This window comes from Mesoplodon densirostris, chromosome 1 (assembly GCF_025265405.1).
Source record: "Mesoplodon densirostris isolate mMesDen1 chromosome 1, mMesDen1 primary haplotype, whole genome shotgun sequence".
Taxonomy (NCBI): Eukaryota; Metazoa; Chordata; class Mammalia; order Artiodactyla; family Ziphiidae; genus Mesoplodon; species Mesoplodon densirostris.
Window position 1 is genome coordinate 111,947,119 of NC_082661.1, and position 25,068 is coordinate 111,972,186.

Consider the following 25,068-nt stretch of genomic DNA (forward strand, 5'->3'; position numbering starts at 1 on the left):
TGGAAGAGGTAGGAGCAGTCTAACTTTAAAATAAAGAAAATGATGGACAAAAATCTGTCCAACATATAAAATGCCAACTGGTGTCTGTGACAACTGTTTCCCCAGGTACCTGATGGCCATGTTGTGAGCCGCGGTCCCCAGAGCTCTCCGACCCAGGATGCAGAGCGCGAAGGACAAAGTCACCAGAGGAGAGTCCTCGTCACTGTCTAGGTGCTTCGAGGGCTGGAAGAACAAGGATGTTAATTCAGCTTTCACGTGGGTTCCAGACCAACAGACAACTACAAATGCAGAGGCTTTCCCTGTGTCACCCACGGTGGTCACCCGGGCCCCATCAAAGTGACCTGACAGATGGGAAACTCTGCTTCCTGAGTTTCTCCTGAGGTTGGACGTGGAAAAAAAATTTAAATGGGGAAACTACCTTAGGAAAGTAAAGGGACTAACACGAGGCTGGCTGGCCTACTTCCCTGGAATTGTGAACATGGCACCTCAAGGTCAGGAAGATGGTGAGAACTTGCAGTCAAATGAACCGCCACCTTACCCTGTGCAACGCCCACCTTAACCCTGGGCATTGTCCACCTTAAACCCGGGCAACGCCCACCTTAAACCTGGGCAACGCCCACCTTAACCCTATTCAATGCCCACCTTAACCCTGTGCAACGCCCACCTTAACCCTATTCAACGTCCACCTTAACCCTGTCCAACGCCCACCTTAAACCTGGGCAATGCTCACCTTAACCCTGTCCAATGCCCACCTTAACCCTGTCCAATGCCCACCTTCACCCTGTCCAATGCCCACCTTCACCCTGTCCAATGCCCACCTTCATCCTATTCAACGCCCACCTTAACCCTGTCCAACGACCACCTTAACCCTGGGCGATGCCCACCTTAACCGTGTCCAATGCAGGGCACAGGCACACCAGCAGGGAGAGAAGAAGTATGGGAATCAAGTGCAAATGAGGGTTTTCTGTTGCCTCAACAACAAGAAGCCCAATGAGCTGACCATAACTCCAACAATTAAATGAAGGGGGTCATCCATAGCTTAAAAAGAGGGGCATGGGGAGATGGAGGAGGAATTTAAACTTAAAGACTCTTTTGCAAGAAAAGAGAAATAATTTCATTTTTATGAGCCAGCTGAGGAAAGAGGAATGCCACAATTGGGGGGGTAGCCAGGAAAATCAGTAGATTCTTTGACTATTTCAGCCACCAGGAGAGGCTCAGCATGGGTTAAGATCTCGGCTCACATTCTTCTGGCTGCATCTGGAGGAAGCAGACTCTGCCACCTATTCTTTCTCCCACCTGTTTTCCATCACTCATGCAAAGGTCAAGGACCTGGGCTAGTGTCATAATTTGGTTTACCCTCTACAGGTCACACAACACACCTCATCAGCTGCTGAGAAGGCCATTTCAACTTGGATCTACCATTTTCTTCCAAAAACACATTGCGAGAAGCTTTCCAAATCCTGAGAAGCAGAGATGACCGACACCCTCCACTTGCCTACCTCCCCTTTCTCCTCCTTGTCTGCTTCCTTGTCTTCCTTTTCTAAGATGTCATTGTCCTTGGTTTCGTTTCTAAGAGGCTGCTTTCATCACCAGAAGTGTCCTCAGCACATGAGCAACGATGCGTGTGCACACACACACAAACCTACGGGAGTAGCTTGGACCGTCTGATTGCTAAACAGAATGTGCTGGTCCACAATTCAATACGTCAGCAAATCCTCTCCATTTCAGCACAGATATACTCTGTACAGAAATCTCAAAAAGTAACTCTAAACAAAGAAGTGTCCAGAGTTTTAAAACCGTGAAGGAGGCTTAACACTGCACTAACTCTGAACACAGTAAAGAGGAAAACGTACCTTCAAGGCCCCTTCACTGGAGACATGGTATATGAATTCTTCCATTGCATTTTGCTTAATTATTAAACAAATATTTTTCAAATACTAGTGTCCTGGGACTTCCCTGGTGGCGCAGTGGTTAAGAATCCACCTGCCAATGCAGGGGACACGGGTTCGAGCCCTGGTCCGGGAAGATCCCACATGTTGCGGAACAACTAAGCCTGTGCGCCGCAACTACTGAGCCTGTGCTCTAGAGCCCATGTGCCAGCATGCCACAACTACTGAAGCCTGCGCACCTAGAGCCCATGCTCCGCAACGAGAGGCCACCGCGATGAGAAGCCCGCACACTGCAACAAAGAGTAGCCCCCACTCGCCACAACTAGAGAAAGCCCATGTGCAGCAACAAAGACCCAATGCAGCCAAAAATAAATAAAATAAATAAATTTATATATATTAAAAAAGCAAATATTAGTGTCCTTCCTCGTCTCTATTTCATTATAGTCTATAGTATAAGAAAGAGATTATTAGAGAAATGCAAATTAAAACTACAATGAGGTATCACCTCACACCAGTTAGAATGGGCATCATCAGAAAATCTACAAACAACAGATGCTGGAGAGGGTGTGGAGAAAAGGGAACCCTCTTGCACTGTTGGTGGGAATGTAAATTGATACAGTCACTATGGAGAACAGTATGGAGGTTCCTTAAAGAACTAAAAATAGAACTACCATATGACCCAGCAATCCCACTACTGGGCATATACCCAGAGAAAACCATAATTCAAAAAGACACATGCACCCCAATGTTCATTGCAGCACTGTTTACAATAGCCAGGACATGGAAGCAACCTAAATGCCCATCAACAGACGAATGGATAAAGAAGATGTGGTATATATATACAATGGAATATTACTCAGCCATAAAAAGGAACGAAATTGGGTCATTTGTAGAGACGTGGATGAATCTAGAGGCTGTCATACAGAGTGAAGTAAGTCAGAAAGAGAAAAACAAATATCGTATATTAACGCATATATGTGGAACCTAGAAAAAATGGTACAGATGAACCGGTTTGCACAGCAGAAATTGAGACACAGATGTAGAGAACAAATGTATGGATACCAAGGGGGGAAAGTGGCAGGGGGAGGTGGTGGGATGAACTGGGAGATTAGGATTGATATGTATACACTAATATGTATAAAATGGATAATTAATAAGAACCTGCTGTGTAAAAAATAAATAAAATTAGGGCCTCCCTGGTGGTGCAGTGGTTGAGAGTCCGCCTGCCGATGCAGGGGATACGGGTTCGTGCCCCGGTCCGGGAGGATCCCATGTGCCGCGGAGCGGCTGGGCCCGTGAGCCATGGCCGCTGAGCCTGCGTGTCCGGAGCCTGTGCTCCTCAACGGGAGAGGCCACAACAGTGAGAGGCCCACATACCGCAAATAAATAAATAAATAAATAAATAAATAAATAAATAAATAAATAAATAAAATTAATTTAAAAAAAGAGAAAGAGATGGTCTTTACAAGGCTCTTTGCTTTTTAAACTTACACTCAACTCCTCAGCCCCACCTCCCCTACCTACCTCTTGCCTCTTCTGTGCACAGTACTGAATCCACTCCAGATACACGTTGCAGTAGCTGGCTCGAGTGATGCCCTGGAGACACGGGACATAGTCGTCATCGACGTTCATGTTGAACAGGGCAAGGTCACGCTCAATGTAATGCCACTTGGCAAAGGGCTGCAGGGCCTTGAGAAGGGATTCGTTTTTGATCCAGGAAAACAGTTTGGGGGACGTCACCATATAGTATATTATACTCTGCCAAGAGAAAGCAAGATTTTGAGCCCTTATAGCCATTCCAAAGCCACAAAGTCTTTTTCAACTATACTTCATAAAGTAAATCAACATCAGGGAGGTATGAGACATGAGATCCCCATAGGCGGTATCATTTCTGTTTCCTGCTAGATTTTTTTTTTTTTTTTTTTTTGCGGTACGCGGGTCTTTCACTGCTGTGGTCTCTCCCGCTGTGGAGCACAGGCTCCGGACGCGCAGGCTCAGTGGCCATGGCTCACGGGCCCAGCCGCTCTGCGGGACCGGGGCCGGGGCACGAACCCGCGTCCCCTGCATCAGCAGGCGGACTCTCAACCACTGCACCACCAGGGAAGCCCCCTGCTAGATTTAATGCACAGAACCCACTGGAGATGTTTTAAAATGTTCTCTCTTGAGAGTCAGTGGAGGGAAGAGGGACGTGAGAAGAGGAGAATGCTAGCAGAATGTACCAGAACAGAATCTCCTCTGTGAGAAAGAATGACAGCCAGCGCCATCCTTTCTGAGAGATGCACACAAAAGCATCATGGTTTCTTTTTTTTTTTTTTTCTTTTTGTGGTATGCGGGCCTCTCACTGTCGTGGCCTCTCCCGTTGCGGAGCACAGGCTCCGGACGCGCAGGCCCAGCGGCCATGGCTCACGGGCCCAGCCGCTCCGCGGCATATGGGATCCTCCCAGACCGGGGCACGAACCCGTATCCCCTGCATCGGCAGGCGGACTCCCAACCACCCGCGCCACCAGGGAGGCCCAGCATCATGGTTTCTTTAGGCTTCCCGGAGGGCAGGCCGGGCTGATGCTGCTTGGAGAGATCAGGGCACGTCCTCCTCCAGGGCCTCAGACAAAGAGCGTGTCATGAGCTAAAGCAACAGGGTACTTATGGAAAGCACTTATGATGTAAAATTGTTCACACACACACACACACACGTATACATAATCCTGGGTACCCAGACAGTGGACATCTGTGATGTCTTCAAAAATAACCCATGTGTCCTCCTTCATCAGACATTCCACTTATGAATCCAACTGGGGAAAACGCCACCCTCAGGCTTTATGATTCTGAGCTACAGATTTATTGAAAGCCATCTTATAGTTTTTGAATGAGTTCATCCTTCAAGAAGGCTAGCATCCAGCCTGGAGAAGTAAACATGTGACACAGAAAAAGAAAAATCCAAGTCTGCTGTGGACACATCAGGAACAGACGGTAGCATCTACGGACAAGTCCTTTGCAAACCCACTCCACTTTCGTTATCACGGGAAAAGGGAAGTGGCTGGTGCTACCGGGGCTGAGATGGGTCCAGGAACACAGCTTGCATCCTGTACGCAAACTGAGAGTGACCGGAGGGGCAGGGGCGGCGTCTGATGCAAAGAAGGCAGTGGCTCGTGCACACGTAGAATCCAACCCTTCACTGATGGCCTTCTCCAATTATAAAAGGAATTCTGGCCAAGCAAGAAGGCAGAAAGTAATGCACATGGGATGAACGTGAGCAGGGCTCAGACGACGAAGGTGAGTGGGCAGGGTGGCCCTTTGCTAGGCAGCAGCCCCCAGCTCCCCTCCTCTTCCTCCCTTTAGCTGGGATGTGAAATCCAGAGCACCAAGGTCAGAGGTTGCCGAGGTGTCTGATTTCAGGTTACTGCAGGAGTTTGAATGCTGAGCGGACAGACACAAGTGGTCTCTGGATTTGGGCAAAACCACGGCAGACGCCTGACTCAGCCTCTCTCTGCTGTTAGGACCGAGGGCAGCCTGCATGTTGGAGAAGGCTCATCTGTGGCTCACGGTGTGTGGTCTTCCTTCTTTGGGGCATAATCTCTGTTAGGCTCCATCATCCACCTGGCCCCCAAGCGGGGGAGCGGAAGCATGAAGTCCGCAGACAGTAAGCAAAATTCAGTAGTTCACATGTTTCCCCAACCTCTGCAGCTTTGCGTCCAAGCAGCACTGCTGGCCTTAGGAAACCCCTTCAGGGGAGGGAGGGAGGGAGAGAAGGAGGGAAGGAAAGAGGAAAGGAGGAAGAGGCCAGGGGAAGCTGAAAGCAAAGGGGCAAAAGACAGAGGCACTAATCACAGCCACTCTTCATCACTGTTTTGAGGTTTAAAATGAGATCATGCATATGAAGCACTTAGCACCTGGCCTGGCACATGGGACATGTGCAAAAATCATAATAATCACCATATCTTTGGCCTCTATGACCTACCTACCCCGCAAGCTTGAGTCCCAGGGCGGGCAGCAGTAGCAGAGCTCAGGAGAGGTTTCGAGCAGGGGATTCGGAAAAGAGGAGACAGCTGAATCTCCCGTGGTCACCAGAGTGCACATCTAATATTCAAATACGTAAATCAAGACTCTGGAGGGTGTTCTATTTTCTACCAGCTGGCGGGGGTAACTTAAAAGCTTCTATGAGGTAGACGGTCTAAGTGCTCGGTCCAAAGTCACGAGCCAAAGAGGAAACGTGACCGGGATCAAAGGCACGGCTTCTCAGCTGACAGTTACAAAAGCAAGGCAGAAATCTGGTCTGTCTAAACACCTGGCTCGAGCAAACATCTGGTCTAGTTTTTCCTCGATATGTCCTAATCACGTGTACCAGACAGAAATAACAAACAAAAATGGAAAGCTGAGCAGTAACCTTTTCACTCGTTTCTAGGGAGGAATGAAAATAACCCCTCCACCGATGAAGTCAGAATAGTTAACAAGGACTTTGAATCCCAGAGGCTCAAACTCCCTCCTTGAGTTCTGGCAAAGCCTTGCAGCGTTGGCTTCTGAGTGGAACGCTTGGCTGTCCCTCGGAGCCAGTACCAACTTCTCTCACTGGGAGGAAACAGAACCACTCCAACTGGCTGCAAACCGTACCCCCCATTTCCCCTTTCTCTAGACAGAAATTCTGTCAATGAACGGTGTGAAATCCTTCAGAATCTGTCAGGATGAAACGGATCTCACACTAAGTCAAACTGCTAAGTCAGGATGGTGACACGAATTGACTGCGTGGAACGTGATCCGTGTTGAAAGCAGGGCCTCTTCTGAATTAATTCACCATATCTGGCTCCTCTAGCAGGGATCCTCCTGGCCTCTCATTTTCATCGTAGATCAGCATATTCTCCCAGACAGCGCATTCTAGGAGGGGGACCTGGCAGGCAGGCCCACATCCCCGGGTCTTTCCACCGTATCCTGCAGGGCAGGTGATAAGCGTATCTCCTTTCTAAGAGTTGTGCAGAAACAATGGTGGCTGGGAAAGCAGGCCCTCACAGAAAGCTGATTTCTTGACGGCTAGAGGGTTTTAATCACTAATGAATGGAGGAGAGATGGACGAGGCACCAGGGAAAACCTCCAGTCATCAGAAAGGAAATGATTTCAAATATATTCATAGAGGGTGGGGAGAACTGACCCAGTTTATTACGAGACTAAAAAAAAAATCCTTTTGTGCAAAGGAATTATTCCAAGCTTTTCTTTCTGTCCAATAAAAATAATAAAAAGAATGAAACCAAACCCCTGAAACTTGAAGCAGTTCAGGGCTACAAAGGCAATTTCGTTCACTGAGTAGCCTAGGCCAAAGAAGAAAAAAAAATTTTTTTATTGGAGTATAATTGCTTTACAATGTTGCATTAGTTTCTGCTGTACAACGAAGTGAATCAGCTATATGTACACATATATCCCCTCCCTCCCACCCCCCCATCCCACCTATCTAGGTCTTCACAGAGCACCGAGCTATAGCTTCCTGTGCTATACAGTGGATTGACATACACTCATTTGGTTTTACCCTAAAGTGCTGTTTCTTCTGTCGTCATAGGCACTCAGCACTCCTGAAATTTCCTTGAACTAACTGTACCAGGGGGATGAGTAGAGCTTCTGAGCTGCCGGTCCCCGAAGGGTAGGAAGGCACTGAGTGTGATGTTTAGAGAAAGTCTCGTGTGAACAGGCCTTACTGGTGCTGACGTGAATTACCAGGAGGTACCATGAGATCTATCTGCCCCTCAATCTCAGCCTCTCCTGAGCACTGATTCTGTTTCTACTGAGCACAAATGTCTGTAGTGGTCCCCAAGCCTAGTTGCATATCAAATCACCTAGGGAACTTAGTTCAAAATACAGGTGTTTGGCGCACTCTCCAGGTGCACAGAATGGGAATTTCTGGGTAGGACGTGGCAATCTGTAATGATCTGCTGGTTGGGGGACCCTGATGCCACAGGTCTGCCCCCTGGCTCCTGGGAATCACCCTATGGGTCACAAACCATCTCCCTGTGCGCCTCTCCTGCCCCCCGCCCCGCCAAGCTCTCAGGTCGGCATCACTGCCCGCTCCTAGAAAACAAGGTCAATGGGCTGTCTTCCCACAAGCCCACTGTCGCCCAGTGGATTCTGGGGGCCTCCCTCAGCCCTCCACCACTCACACGTTATTCTGGGTTTGTATATCAGATTGCAAACTGTCATTTTAGAAAACGTATAGGGAATCAGGAGGCATGTTGCCAGGAGTTAGTGTTACAGAGTCCAAGCTCGTTCTGCTCGCCGCACGACAGGCCAATAAATCGGGAGACGAGGCGTTGAGGCTGGGAATACAGCGTTAGTCAGAAAGCTGGCAGACCAAGAAGATGGCAGACTAAAGTCTCGAAAGAACCATCTTATCGGGGTCTGGATGCCAGTTTCTTTTATAGCACAGAGAGGGGGAGGGGGTAAGGAAGTAAAGTAAAAAGGCCATAAGTTGTGCCAATATCCCCTAGAATGGCCAGCCTCGGGCAGGGGGTGTGTTAATTTCTTCTTTCTTGCAGCCATGCACAGGTGGACGGGGGCCGGAGGTTGCCCTGAACAAAGGCACTTTGGTTTAATATCTAGGCAGAGGGGCAGGGTTCCCTGAGGCAGACCATTATATATAGACAGTATCCTTTTAGTGAACAAAAGCAATGGGAAGCAAAGGTTAAAGTAAAAGAAACAGATCCAACATGGAGTCAGATTTAGCTCTTCCCTGTAACTTTAGGAGAGGAGGAATGTGAAGGGAGGGTGAGAGACATCAAAAGGCAGGTCCTGGCATGGAGCACCCCCCAGGCTTCTGGAAAAGCCAAGCAGGTGGACCCAGAGGGGGCACCTCAGCTCTTCGTTCTCCCCTCTCACCCACTCGGCGACTTGCTGGCCCCATCATGTGAGGCCTGTCTGTCCACACGTCTGGCCCATGGAAAAGCCGTCTACGGGGAGCTCCAGATTCGCAGGGACGTGGCTCAGTCTTGAACTCCATCCTTGCCACTAATGCCTGGAGCAGATCCTGCAGACTCCTGCCTACACCTGGATCTCGTCCGTCCAGACTGGATGGCTCAGATTCTGCATTACCTGGAACCTTCGTTCATCTAGAAACTACGGGCACCTCCATAGGTAAGTCATCACACTCAGGCCCGGGGACCCACAGAGGGAGCAGCAAGTTGCCAGAAGGGAAAGAGAAAAGGTTTCAGAGGACGGGGAGGCAAATGGCAGCCTGGACCCCAGGGAGGATGTGAGGGGGAGCTGCCCTGGGAGCTCAGGTTGAAAGAGAAGCACAGGAAGAGGGGGCTGGGATGCAGCCATGCAAGGGTGGGGATGGGGAGGGCACACATGCATAGGAAAGGGTGGGGAGTGGAAAGCCCATCAGAAATAACAGCAGATGGCTCTGGTAGCACACAGACAGCCTTGCCCCGTTCCTCCAGTCTTTTTTATCGATGGTTGTTCAGCAGTTACTTGTGTTTTCGGTGTTTTCATGAGAGGAGGTGAGCTCGAGGTCCTTCTACTCCGCCATCTTGAATTGCCCCTTCTGCCCTGCCCTGTTCTTTTTTTTTTTTTTTTTTTTTTTGTGGCCTCTCCCGTTGCGGAGCACAGGCTCCAGACGCACAGGCTCAGCGGCCATGGCTCACGGGCCCAGCCGCTCCGCGGCATGTGGGATCCTCCCGGACCAGGGCACGAACCCGCGTCCCCTGCATCGGCAGTTGGACTCCCAACCACTGCGCCACCAGGGAAGCCCCCTGCCCTGTTCTTGAGGCACCAAGGAGACATGTGGCTCCAGGGATCATCCATCTGGCCCATCTAGACTGCTGTCCCCAGCTGCCACCTTGGAGTAAGCTCCCAGCCCTGGCACGGCTGCAGTCGGCCCCTGGATCTAGCCCCCCTGCAATGACCCCATCCTGTTGCCACCTAGAACTAAAGCGGATCCTCAAGGGACCCTCTCCTTTGGGAGGGAGGCACCAGAGAGAGCTGGTTGCCATTTAACATCTGTTGTCTCCTTTTTTCATGACACACAATTTCTGTCTGGGTTCATGGCTGCCCAGAATACCCTTTCTAGATCCCCCTCGAAGCTGGCATATGACAATCTTCTGGCCAATGGGACACAGCTACAGTGTACTGTGGCACCTTTCAGGAACCTTCTTTTCTTTAAAAAAAGAAAAAAAACTATTTTATTTATTTATTTATTTAGGCTACGCTGGGTTTTAGTTGCAGCATGCAGGATTTTCATTGCTGCATGAGGGCTCTTAGTTGCGGCATGCATGCAGGATCTAGTTCCCTGACCAGGGATCGAACCGGGGCCCCCTGCATGGGGAGTGCAGACTCTTAACCACTGGACCACCAGGGAAGTCCCTCAGGAAACTTCTTAAGGAATAGCTTGTGCAGGCCCTTGGCCTTCACTTTCTGTGTCCCTCTCTCCATCCATTTAAGCCTTAAGACGGGGGAGACACTAAAAATGGTGGAGCTGGGAGCTGGAAGGAACCTTGATCCCTGAGGACTTGGAGCAGAGCTTCATTTACGTGTGAGAGGAATACACTTCCTGCGTGTGTGTGTCACTGGGATTCCACGGCCCACTGCCAAGTCAATACCAGCTGATAGACCCAATTTCCCAAGAGTTGACTCTATGAAAAGCTTCTTGGGTTTCAGATATAATGGCCAAGGGAACAAACATGGAGTCGCGAAGCCAAAGATCACAACTTCCTGATTCACTTCCCAAATCTTCCCCAATTTGTGTGAGGTTGGGCAAACTTTTATCATTTTGTGTGAGGTCTGGATGTAAAGTTTTGCATCCCTCTAGCACACATGAAGGTGGTGAGCACGAACCGCTGGAGCTGTTTTAAATATTCTGCCACAGAATAACTCTGCTGCACCAACATTTCTTGTTGCAATAACCTTGGGGTGTAATCATTAGGAGTTCTTTAACATTCTGATTTTCATCGCCTGAATTCTATTTCCTGAACAATTTAGCAGCTATTGCTGCAGACGCTGGGGCTCCCCCCAGGAACTATTTCCATTTCCAATTTCTAAACATCCTCCTTTTTAGTTGATGGAAATTCCTGAAACTTCAGGCGCCCGTGTTATCTTTTTATTTTGTATTTCCTTATTTCTGCTGGACCACTTGTCTCAGCCTCAGCTGGCAGAGAGTTTGGGGTCTCAGGTGGATGAGCTTCTTCCTTGTGAACGGCATTAATATGTGGACCCCTCTGAGCACCATCCAGGGCTTTCACCATGCAAAGTAGTCCCTCAGAATACGAGCCATCACAGATACCCTCAGCCACAAACACCCTCGCCCGTCCCGCCCCCCTTAGAAAACACTTTTGCCCATATTATCATGCTGCATCCTTGGTCAAGTCTCACATAAGTCTCCTCTAGGAGACTCATTCAAAACCAGCACATGTTCTGAGGCTGAATACAGGTTGAGCAGCTGTAGGTACCAATCAACTGAAAAAATGTACTAGTCCGCATATGAGTCAGAAGAAAAGGCTGTCACAGCTAATCCTGATTGGATCATTTAACTCTATTTTTGCATTTTTATCATGAGCTTAAAAAATTAACTCTGGGGCTTCCCTGGTGGTGCGGTGGTTGGGAGTCCGCCTGCCGATGGGTTAGGTCACAGGTTCATGCCCCAGTCCAGGAGGATCCCACATGCCGCGGAGCGGCTGGGCCCGTGGGCCGTGGCCGCTGGGCCTGCGCGTCCGGAGCCTGTGCTCCGCGGCGGGAGAGGCCGCGGCGGTGAGAGGCCCGCGTACCGCAAAAAAAAAAAAAAAAAAAAAAATTAACTCTGGTTCTAAAAGGTAAAAATTTGCAGAGCCTCTAAATTGATCTTTATAACTCGTAAAAATTGAGGTCTGGTCATACTTCCAGGATGTTTCCATTTGTCAAGCAACTCATGTAGTGTTAAAGGTGGAGAAGAAGATCCAGGCAAGAAAACAGACTACCTCTTCGTGCCCAGGCTTAGGACAGGACTTGGGGCATGCACGTCAGGCCAACCCAAAGCCCTCGAGGCTTTTTCACGAAACCAGTGGCTCCGAAACCTAGCTAAGCCTCTGATGCACAAGCTGTGGAGAAGCTTCCTAAGCTCTTTACAAAGCTTTCCAGGAGCCTCTGGAGCCAGCCCAGCATCATTACTCAGACAAGGGTCTGGGACCCGGAGCAATACCTTGATGTAGTATCGGATGAGGATCCTTCGGAGGTCAAAAACCTGCAGCATGGTGGCCGCATTGTTGTCCATGATGCTGTAGCCCTCCAGGATGTACTGCGCTCGCGTGATCTCCCAGGTGAGCCAGCGGAGGTTAAAGGCGGCGTTGCAGGACAACAGGTGGAGCAGGTGACCTGGTTTGCAGCAGCAGCAACCTCTGTCATCCTCATCGCCCTCTGTGATGGCTTCCACCTCCCTCTGCTGGCAGTAGGTTCCTGGCAGAGTAACAAACACGATGGCAGTTGTAAAGAGGTCGTAGGATAATCTTCGTTTCGAATGGATTTTCCCCTTGCCCTTATTGAGGGAAAGATGCTGAAGAAAGTCTAGAAATCAGGAGATTTGTGTAGTTCTTAGTTCAAACAAGTACCCCCAAATAAGTCACCAATCTTACAATCATTAATGCTTTTTTCTTTTGCTTTTTTTTGTTTTGGCCATGCGGCATGTGGGATCTTAGTTCCTGGACCAGGGCTCCAACCCACGCCCCCCTGCACTGGAAGCACAAAGTCTTAACCATTGGACTGCCAGGGAAGTCCCATAATCATTAATTCTTTTATTCATCCCTTCTGATTCTCATCTCCTCCTGGTTTTTTTGTGTTAGAAGAGACACATTCTCATGGTGGTCGTGGACACGAATGGCCAAAATGCAGGATGGTTATATCCTTGAGTTCCCCTTTCCAGAAACCTGTAGGTCATGACTGAGCAGATAGGAGGCTAAAGAAAGTGGCAGGTGGGGGCTTCCCTGGTGGCGCAGTGGTAGAGAGTCCACCTGCCGATGCAGGGGACACGGGTTCGTGCCCCGGTCTGGGAGGAGCCCACATGCTGCGGAGAGGCTGGGCCCGTGAGCCATGGCCACTGAGCCTGCGCGTCCACAGCCTGTGCTCCGCAACGGGAGCGGCCACAACAGTGAGAGGCCCGCGTACCGCAAAACAAAAAAAAACAAAGAAAAAAAAAAAGAAAGTGGCAGGTGGAAAGGTCTGAGAGCAGCTAGGTGCATGTTGAAGTGTTATCAGGAGGGGTGTCCTGGAAGAGCTTCACAGCCAAAGTGCACCACCTCATCTCACATGACTGGGAGCACTGGGTGAGCCAAATACATTTCCAAAGGAGCTAGTTCTAAAAACATAGGATAACGGGTGTCAACAATCTTTGCTAAATGAGACACCATATCTTCTTTAATATTTTTGTTAATGATTTGAGGGGAAACATATACAGTATGCTAATGACATGAGATTACTGGTACCTCCTGGAATGCAGAGTTACGATCTAAGGACATCTTGCCAAACGGCTTTGGTGGACGGAAACTAATACATTGAAAATTAGTAGAAATAAACGGAATGCCCTGCATCTTGGTTCAAAAAACTAGCTACACAGTTCATTAATATATAGTAGCATACTTAAATACTTTGGTAACTTCTTTGAACATATGAACCCGAAATAGGATAACACTTGAAAACCAGATGTGATCTTGATACCACTAAAACAAAGGGATAGCAAGAGTCAGAATATACCTCGTTTTATTCCTTTGGATGCTACACATAAAGGGTTACTGATAAAATGAAATAAAACTAGATGATTTGGGCAAGTTACACTTTCTCCATTAAAAGTAATAATAATACTGATTTGAACAAGATCATACAGATTGTTAGTTACATATCAAGAAAACAACAGGGTTGTAAAATAACTCAAATTATGTTACTGAAGAATGACTAAAAGATCCAGGGACTTTGACTTTGCATAAAAGAAGACTTCGCAGGAGACAATGGTCGTCTTCAACAACTATCTGAAGGGCTATCGTGTAAATGTGAACTTGATATTCTCTGTAGTCCCAGAGGGCATCATTATGACCAATGGGAAAAAGGTTCAGGGTACAGCGTTTACTATAACAAAGGTCATTTTAACAACTATGAGCTCAACAATGAGATGGGCTGCCCTATGAGGATAAGAGGATAAGGAACGAATTAGTGATGACAGGACAGTAGTAATAGGTGCTAATAACCATAAGTACAAACCACTTAAACCAAAGTCATGGTGAAGAGAAGAAAAGAAATAAGAGAGAAGATAGGAAGGACAGCCAATCAACTGGGGTAGTTGTTATTGGTTGTGGTGGTGGTGGTTTGTATCTTTTTCAAGATAATTGAGTCCTTAGTTATTGGCAGAAGGAAAAAGGAAGCACAAAAAAAGTAAGTTTTTCTCTATGAATTGCTTTAGTTGTATCCCACCAATTTTTTATATTGTGTTTAAAATTTTCATTCAGGTAAATTGTTTTGTAACTCACCTACTCAGTTTTTATTCCTTACAGCTCTGTTATTAGGTGCATGCATATTTAGGACTGTTTTGTCTTCTTGATGAATTGACTCTTCAGTCATTATGAAATATCTGTATTTTGGTAATATACCTCATCTTGAATCTGATATTAATACAGCTATTCTAGCTTTCTCATAATTAGTGTTTGTAAGGGATAAAACTTTCTGTCCTTTTGGGACTTCCCTGGTGGTCCAATGGTAGAGAATTCACCTTGCAATGCAAGGGATGCGGGTTCAGTCCCTGGTTGGGGAACTGAGATCCCACATGCCACAGGGCAACTAAGCCTACGCGCCACAACTACTGACCTCGAGCACCTCAACTAGAGCCCACGTGCCCCGGAGCCTGCACCCCACAACTGGAGAGAGAAAACCTGCATGCCACAACTAGAGAGAAGCCTGCTCTCCGCAATGAAGAGCCTGCGTGCCCCAACAAAAGATCCCGCATGCTGCAACTAAGAGCCGATGCAGCCAAAAATAAATAAAATTGAATTTAAAAATAATAAATAAATCTTAAAAAAAACTTTCTATCATTCTACTTTTAATCTATCCATGTCTTTGTATTTAAAACATGTCTCTTGTAAACTGCACATAGTTAGGATTTGCTTTTTTATCAGTTTGATAATCTCCACTTTTTAATTACAGGGATTAGTCCATTTACATTAATGTGCTTATTTATATGACTGGGTATAAATCAACCATCTTGCAGTTTATTTAATTCGTCCATTTTTTTTTCTTTGCATTCTTTCCGATATTTGGGGGCGGGGGGAGCATGCTGAATAACTTTTAGTAATTTACTATGTATCAGCTTTTAAATCAGTTAGCTATAACTCTGTTTTATTTTTTGCAGTTTCTCTAGGAATTATAATGTGCATTTTTACCCTATCACATGGGTAAAATTCATACTACTCTTCCTGTAATGTAGGACTATTACAATGGTATATTAAATCCTTCATGTCCTTTGTGTTATTGTTGTCAAGCATTTTACTTTAATGTATATTAACATTTAAACCCCACAATAGTTTGTTATTATTTTGCTTTAAACAATCAATTTTGTAAAGGCTTACAAAGAAAAAAAATCTTTGCTTACATATTTACCATTTCTGGCAATCTTCATTCTTTTATGTAGAATCAATTTTCCATCTGCTATCATTTTCTTTCAGATTAAAGAATTTCCTTCAATATTTCTTGCAGCACAGGTTATCTGGTGATTATGTCAACTTTTCTTTATCTGTAAAAACTTAGATTTTGCCTTCATTTTCCTAGGTGTAGAATTCTGGGTTGACAGTTTTATTTTCCTTCCAGCACTTAAAAAATATCATTGCATTATTTTCTGGCTTGCATTATTTTTTAATGAGATGTTAGTGATTAACTCACATAGTTGTTTCCCAGTATATTATGTGTTTTTAACTTTTTCTCACGGTCCTGATAAAATGACGATAAAAAATCTCAGACGCTCTTATAATTTAATTTTCAGCAATTTGATGATCATGCACTTAGGTTTGGTTTTCTTTGTGTTTATCCTGCTTGGGGTGTGCTGAGCTCTTGGGATTTATGAATTGATACTCTTCATCAAATTTTTAAAATATTTTAATAATAGTTCTTCAATTTTTTCTGCCCCTATTTATTGCTTCTCCTTTTGGGATTCCACTTATACATATGTTAGGATGCTTGATATTGTCTCACACATCAATGAATCTCTATTTTCTTTAATCTTTTCATTATTTGCACATCAGTTTGAATGGTTTCTATTGCCTTGTCTTCAAGTTCATTGATCCTTTTTTTTCCTGTTAAGCCTATCCTCTAACTTTTTCATTTCAGACATTGTGTTTTATTCATTTCCAGAATTTCAGTTTTTTTCCTGTCAATTGATAGTCTCAATGAATTCATTCATTATGATAATTTTCCCTTTGAATTCCTAAACATATTAATATCTGTTTGAAACTTCTTTTCTGTTAACTCCAACATCTTTGGGTGTGTTTCTATTTTGTTTTGTTTTGCCGATTATGGGTCACTTTTTTTCTGCTTATTTACATATTTACAAACTTTTATTATATGCTGGGTATTGTTGATGTTATAGTATTGACAGTCTGGACTATTTTTTTTCTTCCTTTTGAGAGAGTTATGTTCTGTTAATGAGTCAGTTTATTTGCACGTCAGCTTGTCAGCTTGATCCTTCTGAAACTTGTTTTTAATCTTTGTTTGGAAATGTCTACAGTAGCCCTTATTCTAGGGTGAGAATATCTTTACTCCTAAAGCTTGGTCTTTCTGGACCTCAGGTGAATTCCTGGGATGTTCAGCCAGGTCTCTCCACTGGCTAATTGGAATTTCTAAATCTCTCAGCATGATATGGTCTCTGTCATCTCTATTTAGCTCACCTCACCAGTTACTGTTCTCTGTCAGGTCTTGATTATACAGGCTCTTGCTATACAAAAGCAGGTTAATATTCATTCAATCACAAAAGGGGATCCCTATGCTGATTTCCGTAGCTCCTTATCTGTGAAATTCACTCCTGCCTAGTACTCTGACCCACAAAGTCCAGCTACTTAGCAGCCCAGAATTCTGATTCTACCTCCCTAGCTAAACAAGACCACTGTGCTCTCTTTGGGCTCTACTTCCCTGCTACTACAGATAAGAAGGTGCCTCTGGGAAGAAAGCAGGGACAATTGTGGGAGTTCACTTTGTACGCTTCCCCTCTTTCAATGATCAGAGCCTTGCACTGTCTATTGTCCAATATCTGAAAACAGTTGATTAATATGTTTGTTCCAGCTTTATCATTGTTTGTGGCAGGAAGGATATTCCAATACTGGTTACTCCGTCTTGGCCAAAAAAGCAAGTCACTGAATCCTTTTACATGTCTTTTGAAAGTTAATGCAAACATGAAACCTGTCCCTACACTCACTTCCACACCATTCATTTTTCCTGGGATCCCATCTCATTATTCATCATGCCTGGTACTTAGTAGGTGATAACAAGGTGGTGGGCGGAATCATCGAAGGAATAGCTGGATGAACAAACGAAAGAATTCTTATCCAGATCACTATATTACAGGCGACAGACACCCTATTGAGAAAATACATAGCAGATGCAACAGACTCTTGTTACATTACAGGAGGGAGATAAAGAAAAGCAATGCTTAAACTAAGCCTCTCTATAGAACCCATGCGTGAGATGATCATAATACATCAGAGATGAAAAACTGCAACTTTCAAATAAAAATGTACACGCAGAACTGTTAGGATAACAGTCTATGAACTAGGAGTCAAGATCAGGAAGGGGAGAGCAAGCAGGTTGTTGTAACATAAAGTGAAACAGTGAAGAACTGATCCCAGGTCTTAGGATGCCATTCATCTTTCTCCAAGACCTCATTGCTTTGGGTCTTAGCTGAAAGCACTCTTTTTTAAACATTTCAGGGATCTCTTTGCTCATTCTGTAATATAAAACTCTTATTCCCTCTGGGAAAGATGTACAGAAATACACAGGTGAAACACAAGCAGTGAGTAATTCAGATCGCAAGCTCTGGGGCACCCAGAGTGAGTAACAAACCACCACTGCGTCCTAACTGAGCCACCTACTGGGACCCCCAGGTGTTAGACTCCAGGGGTGGGGGAGGTCTCATCCCACCCCAATGGCACAATAAACAACACTGGTTTACTGCTAGTTAATAATATGATTTGGGAAGAAACGCTCTTCCAGTGAAAGAAGTATTAGATCTCACAAAGGAGAAGCATAAAGGGGTACCTTCACCTCAAATAGATTAGCAAAACTGTTTAAATGACATGCCTCGAGGGATTTTTTTTCCCTTCTTCCTTTTTCTCCATCCAGGTCAAGCATTTTATCATGTTGGGCTGAGGCCAGCATTGTTTGTTTGTTTTACATCAAACTGGAAGGAGTGTGTGTGTATTTATGAGTACATGAGACGATGCAGAGTTTGGATTTCTACCATCTGAAGGAAATAAGTTAGCACCATCCTTTGTGAGAAGGAGGGGCTCAGTTCTACACTGACAAGAGGACCACTGAGGAAGGGGTTTGCTGTGAAGGACCGCTAGGCTTGGCGGAGACACTGTAACTGCCTGAGGTTTTTAATAAATACTCGGTTCAGGTAGGTCCTGGTGCCTTTTCTTAGGAACAAAAGATTCATAGTTGGGTTCACATTGTAAAAGAATATGAAAATAATGAAACCCAGTCATGTCTGCAAAGGCGCTAATTTTGCTGTTCACATGCAAATCAGGCCCATATCCTTCTCAGAGAACCTCCCTGGGTTTAGAGCACATTCTCTCCAAAGGGAAGACCAGAGGTCTGCTGCCCGTACACTGTGACCTTTCCCAGATGGCTGTCTCTGGACTTTCCATGGAACCGAACTCTTGGCACCTTTCATGTTGCTGTGTTCTCATGGCCTAAGTCAATGGGATATAGAAGGCATTCAATAACCATTTTTAAAATGAATTTTGAGGGACTTCCCTGGTGGTCCAGTGGTTAAGAATCTGCCTTCCAATGCAGGGGACGTGGGTTCGATCCCTGGTCAGGGAAGTAAGATCCCACATGTCACGAGGGCAACTCAGCCCGCACGCCTCAACTAGAGAGAAGCCTGTATGCCACAACGAAGAGCCTGCGCACCACAACAAAGATCCCGTGTCCTGCAACTAAGACCTGACTCAGCCAAATAAATACATAAATATTTAAAATGAATTTTAAGAGTATCTTGGAGTCTCTTCATCCTAATAGATGAGCGTGCCTCATGAAAGCTGTGAAAATCGACTGTCTGAACTGACAGTGTGTCTAGTAGATCCCAGATACTTTGCACACAGGATATGCATCAATTTCCAGAGTGCAGCCAAAATGCGGGGCAGCCATTGCGGCTGTGCGAGGCAACCCTCTCCTGGCTACCTGACCCTTTCCTCCTCCCTTTCCCTGCTGCCGAAGGGGCAAGACTGCCCCCCTTTAAGCACCATCCTTACCAGTGACTGGCCAGGCCTGGCTTATTTATTCATACTAAATTCCAAAAAGGAATGAAGTCCATTTAAAAAGGAAGACACAGGGGCTTCCCTGGTGGAGCAGTGGTTAAGAATCCACCTGCCAATGCAGGGGACACGGGTTCGAGCCCTGGTCCGGGAAGATCCCACATGCCATGGAGCAACTAAGCCCGTGTGCCACAACTACTGAGCCCGCATGCCACAACTAATGAAGCCTGTGCACCTAGAGCCCGTGCTCTGCAACAAGAGAAGCCACCATGATGAGAAGCCTACACACCGCAACGAAGAGTAGCCCCCCATCACCGCAACTAGAGAAAGCCCGCACGCAGCAACGGAGACCCCACACAGCCAAAAGTAATAAATAAATAAATAAATAATAAATTTATAAAATAAATAAATAAATAATAAAAAGGCATACACAGTACAAAAGCAAATGATAAAATTTAAGTGGCAATGGGGACAGGAAAAATATAATGAAGCCAGAAGGATGTCAAGAGACCTTCACTTCATTCTAGGATGTCCTATATATTTGCTAAAGGTGGTCCACTGATTTCACTCAGGCTTTCTAGCAAGCAATGTAGAAAGATAACTTGAGGAGTTTCTCGTGTCCTTAAGACAAAAACAAAATAATTGCTTGGAAGAATCATAGCTATTTCTGACTAAGACACCAGAGAGATGACATCCCCAGGACCCTCATAAGAGAGAACATTGTACAATATAGTGATCATCATCCTTCTCAGCATTGCACGGCAGGTACAATCACGGTGTTCCAGAGCTGTTCTAATGTGGCCAAAGTACAATTTAAAAAATTTCTATAGGTGTCCAAAATAATTCAGCTTTAGGTATGTGGTTCTCCAGAGGTCTGGTGTCACCCAAGGGTAGACTGTGGGGATGCAGGAGGACTGGGACAACTTCACACCTTTCAGGAAATCCTTGATATGGATCATTTCTCTCCACCTAGTTTTTTATTTTTTTAAATTTTTTGGCCATGCTGTGTGGCATGTGGGATCTTAGCTCCCAGACCAGGGATCAAACCTGTGCCCCCTGCAATGGAAGCACAGAGTCTTAACCACTGGACCACCAGGAAGGTCCAATCTCCAGCTAGTTCTGACAGTTACTGTGCATTGAGGGGCAGTGAATTTCAATGTCCTCTCTGAAAAGCACAGGAGTGTAGCTATTCTGCGCGGCTGGTTAGCGTAGGCACGCCTGCTTCAATGGTCCACCAAGCTGGAGGTAGAGGTGACATTCTCCTGGGAAAGCTGGGAAGCCAAAGGAGAACGTCTGTGCGATGTGAGAAACGGAGGGCTGGCAAACAAAAGTCGGGGAGGTGCCCTCCTGGCTGGGAAGCCTGGGCCAGGATCCCTGAAGTGGGGAGGGGAGGCTCAGGGCAGTCTGGCTGGAGTGGGAAGTTGAGTCTTATGGAGACATTTGAACTTCATTCTCTAGGTGACAGGTAAGCCACAGGGGTTTTTAAATCCCAAGGAAACAGGAAGAAAGTTGCACTTAAGAAACCTTCCCCTACAGCCTTGGGGGAGTAAAGAGGAGAGACTGGAGATGGGGCAATCAGCCACCTACAGTCCCATTTCAGGTGAAAAGCGCTGGGGACTGAAACCAGGGTCCAGGCTATTTACCAAGAGGTCAGAGGAAATGATGGAGAGGAGGAGCCATTATGTGACGGGGACTTCAAAGGGACGCATCAAAAATGGTCCCCTGGGCTTCCCTGGTGGGACAGTGGTTGAGAGTCTGCCTGCCGATGCAGGGGACACGGGTTCGTGACCCGGTCCAGGAAGATCCCACATGCCGCGGAGCGGCTGGGCCCGTGAGCCATGGCCGCTGAGCCTGCGCGTCCGGAGCCTGTGCTCCGCAACGGGAGAGGCCACAGCAGTGAAAGGCCCGCGTACCGCCAAAAAAAAAAAAAAAAAAAAAAAAAAAAAGGTCCCCTGAAGCAGCAAGGCTTCGCTCAAAGAATGTCAGCTTGTTTACAACCTTCCAGCAAGAGCAGGCACATTAAAGCCCAAATGCACAACATATTTTAAAGATTGGGCCTCCCAGCCCTACAGTTTTTCTCCTTATCTGATGTGCGTTGTCCCAAAGACTCTGGCAACTGGATTCCACAGAAAACTCCAAGTATCATCAACATTGTTATGTTTAGCTTTATCCACTAATAATGGTTTAAAATAACTGTACTAGAGATTTATCTGAGCTAAGTTTTCAAATGGCCACGGCCTTCATCAGCCCAGTGTGCCAGGCTGGTGTTTCCCATATGCCAAGCAATGAGGTCACCAGGAGGGGCTGACAGAGATCAGTTTAGATTGCCCTGCAAGTACAGCCAGTCCCTGCTCATGGAGTGGAAGAGACATAGGCATAGATACGGTTAAGCCAATGCTTTTCAAGCTTCAGGTGGGATTTACAGACACACACTTTGGGATGTGTTGGACTATTATGAAATAAAATGTATTTCCTTCTGAGGCCCCGGGTAAGCTCGTTCCTGAATTGCTCAGGGCCACAAAAGGAGGAGGCCATCAGATATAGTCATTGCTAAGTACAAAAGAGTTCACTTCCCTGAACACTGGGACCTCACACAGCCCAGCGTGCGGTGCATGTTGGAAACACAAGACGTGAGAGACAGGGCTTAGCCCTGCGAGCGCTTGTGGGAGATGCAGCCTTCTTAGTGCCCCTCATAATACCGTAATACACGTAATACATGTCATAATGGGGACTTCCAGAACACTTTTCTTCAGGCTGGAACTATCTATCGTTACTTCTTGCTAGTTGGTTAGATCAAGGGCTATTTTGTAACCAAATGAAATAATGTCAGAGAAAGCTGTTTAAAAGTTTTTGAAGGACTGTCATTTCTAGAAGGTCATGGTGGAATCTTTCCCCCAAAATTTCTCCTGCAGCTTCAATGTCATGGAGATGTCTTTCTCAGCCCTTCCTCCACCCCACGCTAGTTCTCTGGGATGGAATCTTAGAACATGAGCCTACAGGAACATGCAGGTCATCTATCCCCAGCGGCCTGCCCTGGGAGATGACCCTGTATCTGCCAGACATCACCAGATTTAATTTCTGGAAAGAAATACTTATTATAACAATAGTCTGTTTATATGTGAAGCTGTCCCATTACACTTCCTACTTGCTAAACATCCATTCGATAATCACCCCCTTTAAATTAATCTAACCTTAAAGATGGAGAAATGGTCACAGAGCAGAACTAAAACAAGGAACAGGGTTGGCCTGTCGAGACACTGAATAAGTTTAGTTTTTTATTCTTTTACTGGACAAGTTCTCCCCAGTCCCAATTTCCATCCCTTCGGCCACATTCGACCCGAGTGTCTTTTGTGTCACACTGAGAACCTAGGAGAAGTGTATTTGCTCAGTGTGCAGTGGAAGAAAAGTATGTGAAAATAGTTTATAGCATGTTTGATTTTGTGGGGATAGCAGAGGTTTTTTATGATAACAATTTTCTCTCCCAAGGACCCTCAATTTGCTTTAAGATCTGTCCATAGGAATACAACTTCTTTCATGATCTGTTTGGCAGGATAGATTTTGAATGTGGTATAACAGTTTTTCTCAGAGAATTTTTATTTCAATACATTATCTATTTATGGGACACATACCAACTTAAAAAGTGACTTCTCGGATAGCATCTCACTGATTGCACACATCAACCTGGTTACGCAGACGTAATTTTTTCTACTAAAAATAAGGACACTGAGTCTTAAAAGCAACTTGTCCAGTAGAAGGGTCTGGTCTTTTGAATTTAAAAATCAGTATTTTCTCCTTATCACACAGTGTCTCATGAGCCTTGACCAATTACAAGCAAAAGTTCCCTGAATTTACTTTTTTCTACCAGCCCACAGGAGAAAATGAAATAAACAAAATCACGCAGTGCACAGGGAAACTTACACTGGGCAGGTATGAAGCATAAGAAAAGTTGAAATACATATAATAATGTTATCTGTGAATGATATGCTTCCTCCACTCCTGTTCCATTTCCATGAGAAAACCAATGCACTCAACCTTACTGAGTTGGTCCCTTTCTGATTAATATTTAACTCAAAGTTGTATTATCTTGCTTTTCTCCCACAAACTTTTTTTTTTTTTTGAGTGTTGAAAGTTAAAGTATGCAGACTCTGTTAATATTCACCAGGAAAGCCCCTCTCCTTTCCCAGACTTGCTATCTGGACAAGCAGGGCTTTGTCTTGTTTTCTAACATGTCACACAATTTGAAATGAAGAAAAATATGTGTTGAGGAATTCTGAGTGGAGAACCTATTATTTCCTGGGTAAAGTTTGGAACCTAGGGACTTAACAGCTTCCTCAAGCTAGGTAGACAAAAGAAGTAAAGACTTGCTAATGACCTAGATGTTGCCATAGAGAAGACAGAATTCTAGCTAGTTCCAAGATTAGTAAGAGCTATGGCTCTACGTGGATTAGCCAGTTAGGATAAGCGTTTGGGTTGGATTAATTTTATTTATTTTATTTATTTATTTATTTATTTTTTGCGGTATGCGGGCCTCTCACCGTTGTGGCCTCCCCCGTTGCGGAGCACAGGCTCCGGACGCGCAGGCTCCGGACGCGCAGGCTCAGCGGCCATGGCCCACGGGCCCAGCCGCTCCGCGGCATATGGGATCCTCCCAGACCGGGGCACGAACCCGTATCCCCTGCATCGGCAGGCGGACTCTCAACCACTTGCGCCACCAGGGAGGCCCTGGATTAATTTTAGATAAGATTAGGTTGCCCAGATATTTTTTAAATGTCCCCACAGGCTGGTGATTATAGGGTGTTAGCCTAACTATGAAATGGCTGATAACATTGCACACAAACAGGAATATATATCTCATTTTTGGGGGATATTTTCCAGACCCAATGGTAATGTGGGGCTACGTCCTGATAACTAACTATGCCTTTGCTTTCCATGTTCCTTCTGCAGGAGCCATCCAGCTTTCACGCTTGCTAAGGCAGTTGGCAGTTCAAGAAACTGAGCTGCTAAAAGAGGTGATGCCATATTAACACAGCAGCATATTCAGGTATAAGTTTTATTTTTGAATTTCAACAACCAAAAAATGGTTACTCGTTCTCTTTTTCCCATATTGTCTCCTTATTTATCTTTCCTTCCTTCCTTCCTTCCTTCCTTCCTTCCTCCCTCCCTCCAAGGCAGAGGGGTTTGCTACAAAGGTCACAGACTTTGGAGTCAGCCACATCTAGGCGTTTACCCCTCCGCCATCACTGGTGACTTTGCGGCCTTGAGCAACTTACTAAACCTCATTCACCCAATTATGTCATGTCTAAAAGAGAGATAATAATACCTACTTGCTGTATAGACTGCTTATGAAGAATATTCTGATAATATACGCAAAGGGCTTACTATGGTACCTGGCGCATAACTGGTGCTCAAGAAACTTCGGACTGTCTCTCCTTCCTCCCTCAACCAACCTTTACCAGGCATCCCTCCATGAGCCCGTCAGTGCACGGGGAGAGGGGCAGGAGGCCCAGCCTTTGAGGGTCTCACAGCCTGTTAGAACCTGGCTTAGTCAATTTTTCATAGCCTGTAGGAATAAAAAACTGAATGTACAAACTGTGCGAGAACACTGAAAGTAAACTGGCTTTGGTTGTCAAGTGATTACTTATTGTTTTGTTATTAACAAACACAGACTGACTGCCCACTATGTGTGGCCACATGCTCAGCGTCTCGTCCTGATGGCAAAGATTCACAATCTACACATACAA

The 25,068-nt window shown here is 45.7% G+C and overlaps 1 protein-coding gene across 5 annotated transcripts in view; it reads right to left on the reverse strand.

Moving 5' to 3' along the window:
• Positions 1 to 25,068, reverse strand: part of PCNX2 (pecanex 2) — a 287,082-nt gene that overhangs the window by 23,540 nt on the left and 238,474 nt on the right. For all 5 annotated transcript variants that reach the window (XM_060107858.1, XM_060107868.1, XM_060107877.1 and 2 more), the window contains 3 exons: positions 12,031 to 12,284; positions 3,414 to 3,647; positions 110 to 222 (listed from right to left, as the gene is read on the reverse strand). In XM_060107858.1, coding sequence (XP_059963841.1) covers positions 110 to 222; positions 3,414 to 3,647; positions 12,031 to 12,284 — 601 coding nt within the window. The remainder of the gene's footprint in view (positions 1 to 109; positions 223 to 3,413; positions 3,648 to 12,030; positions 12,285 to 25,068) is intronic.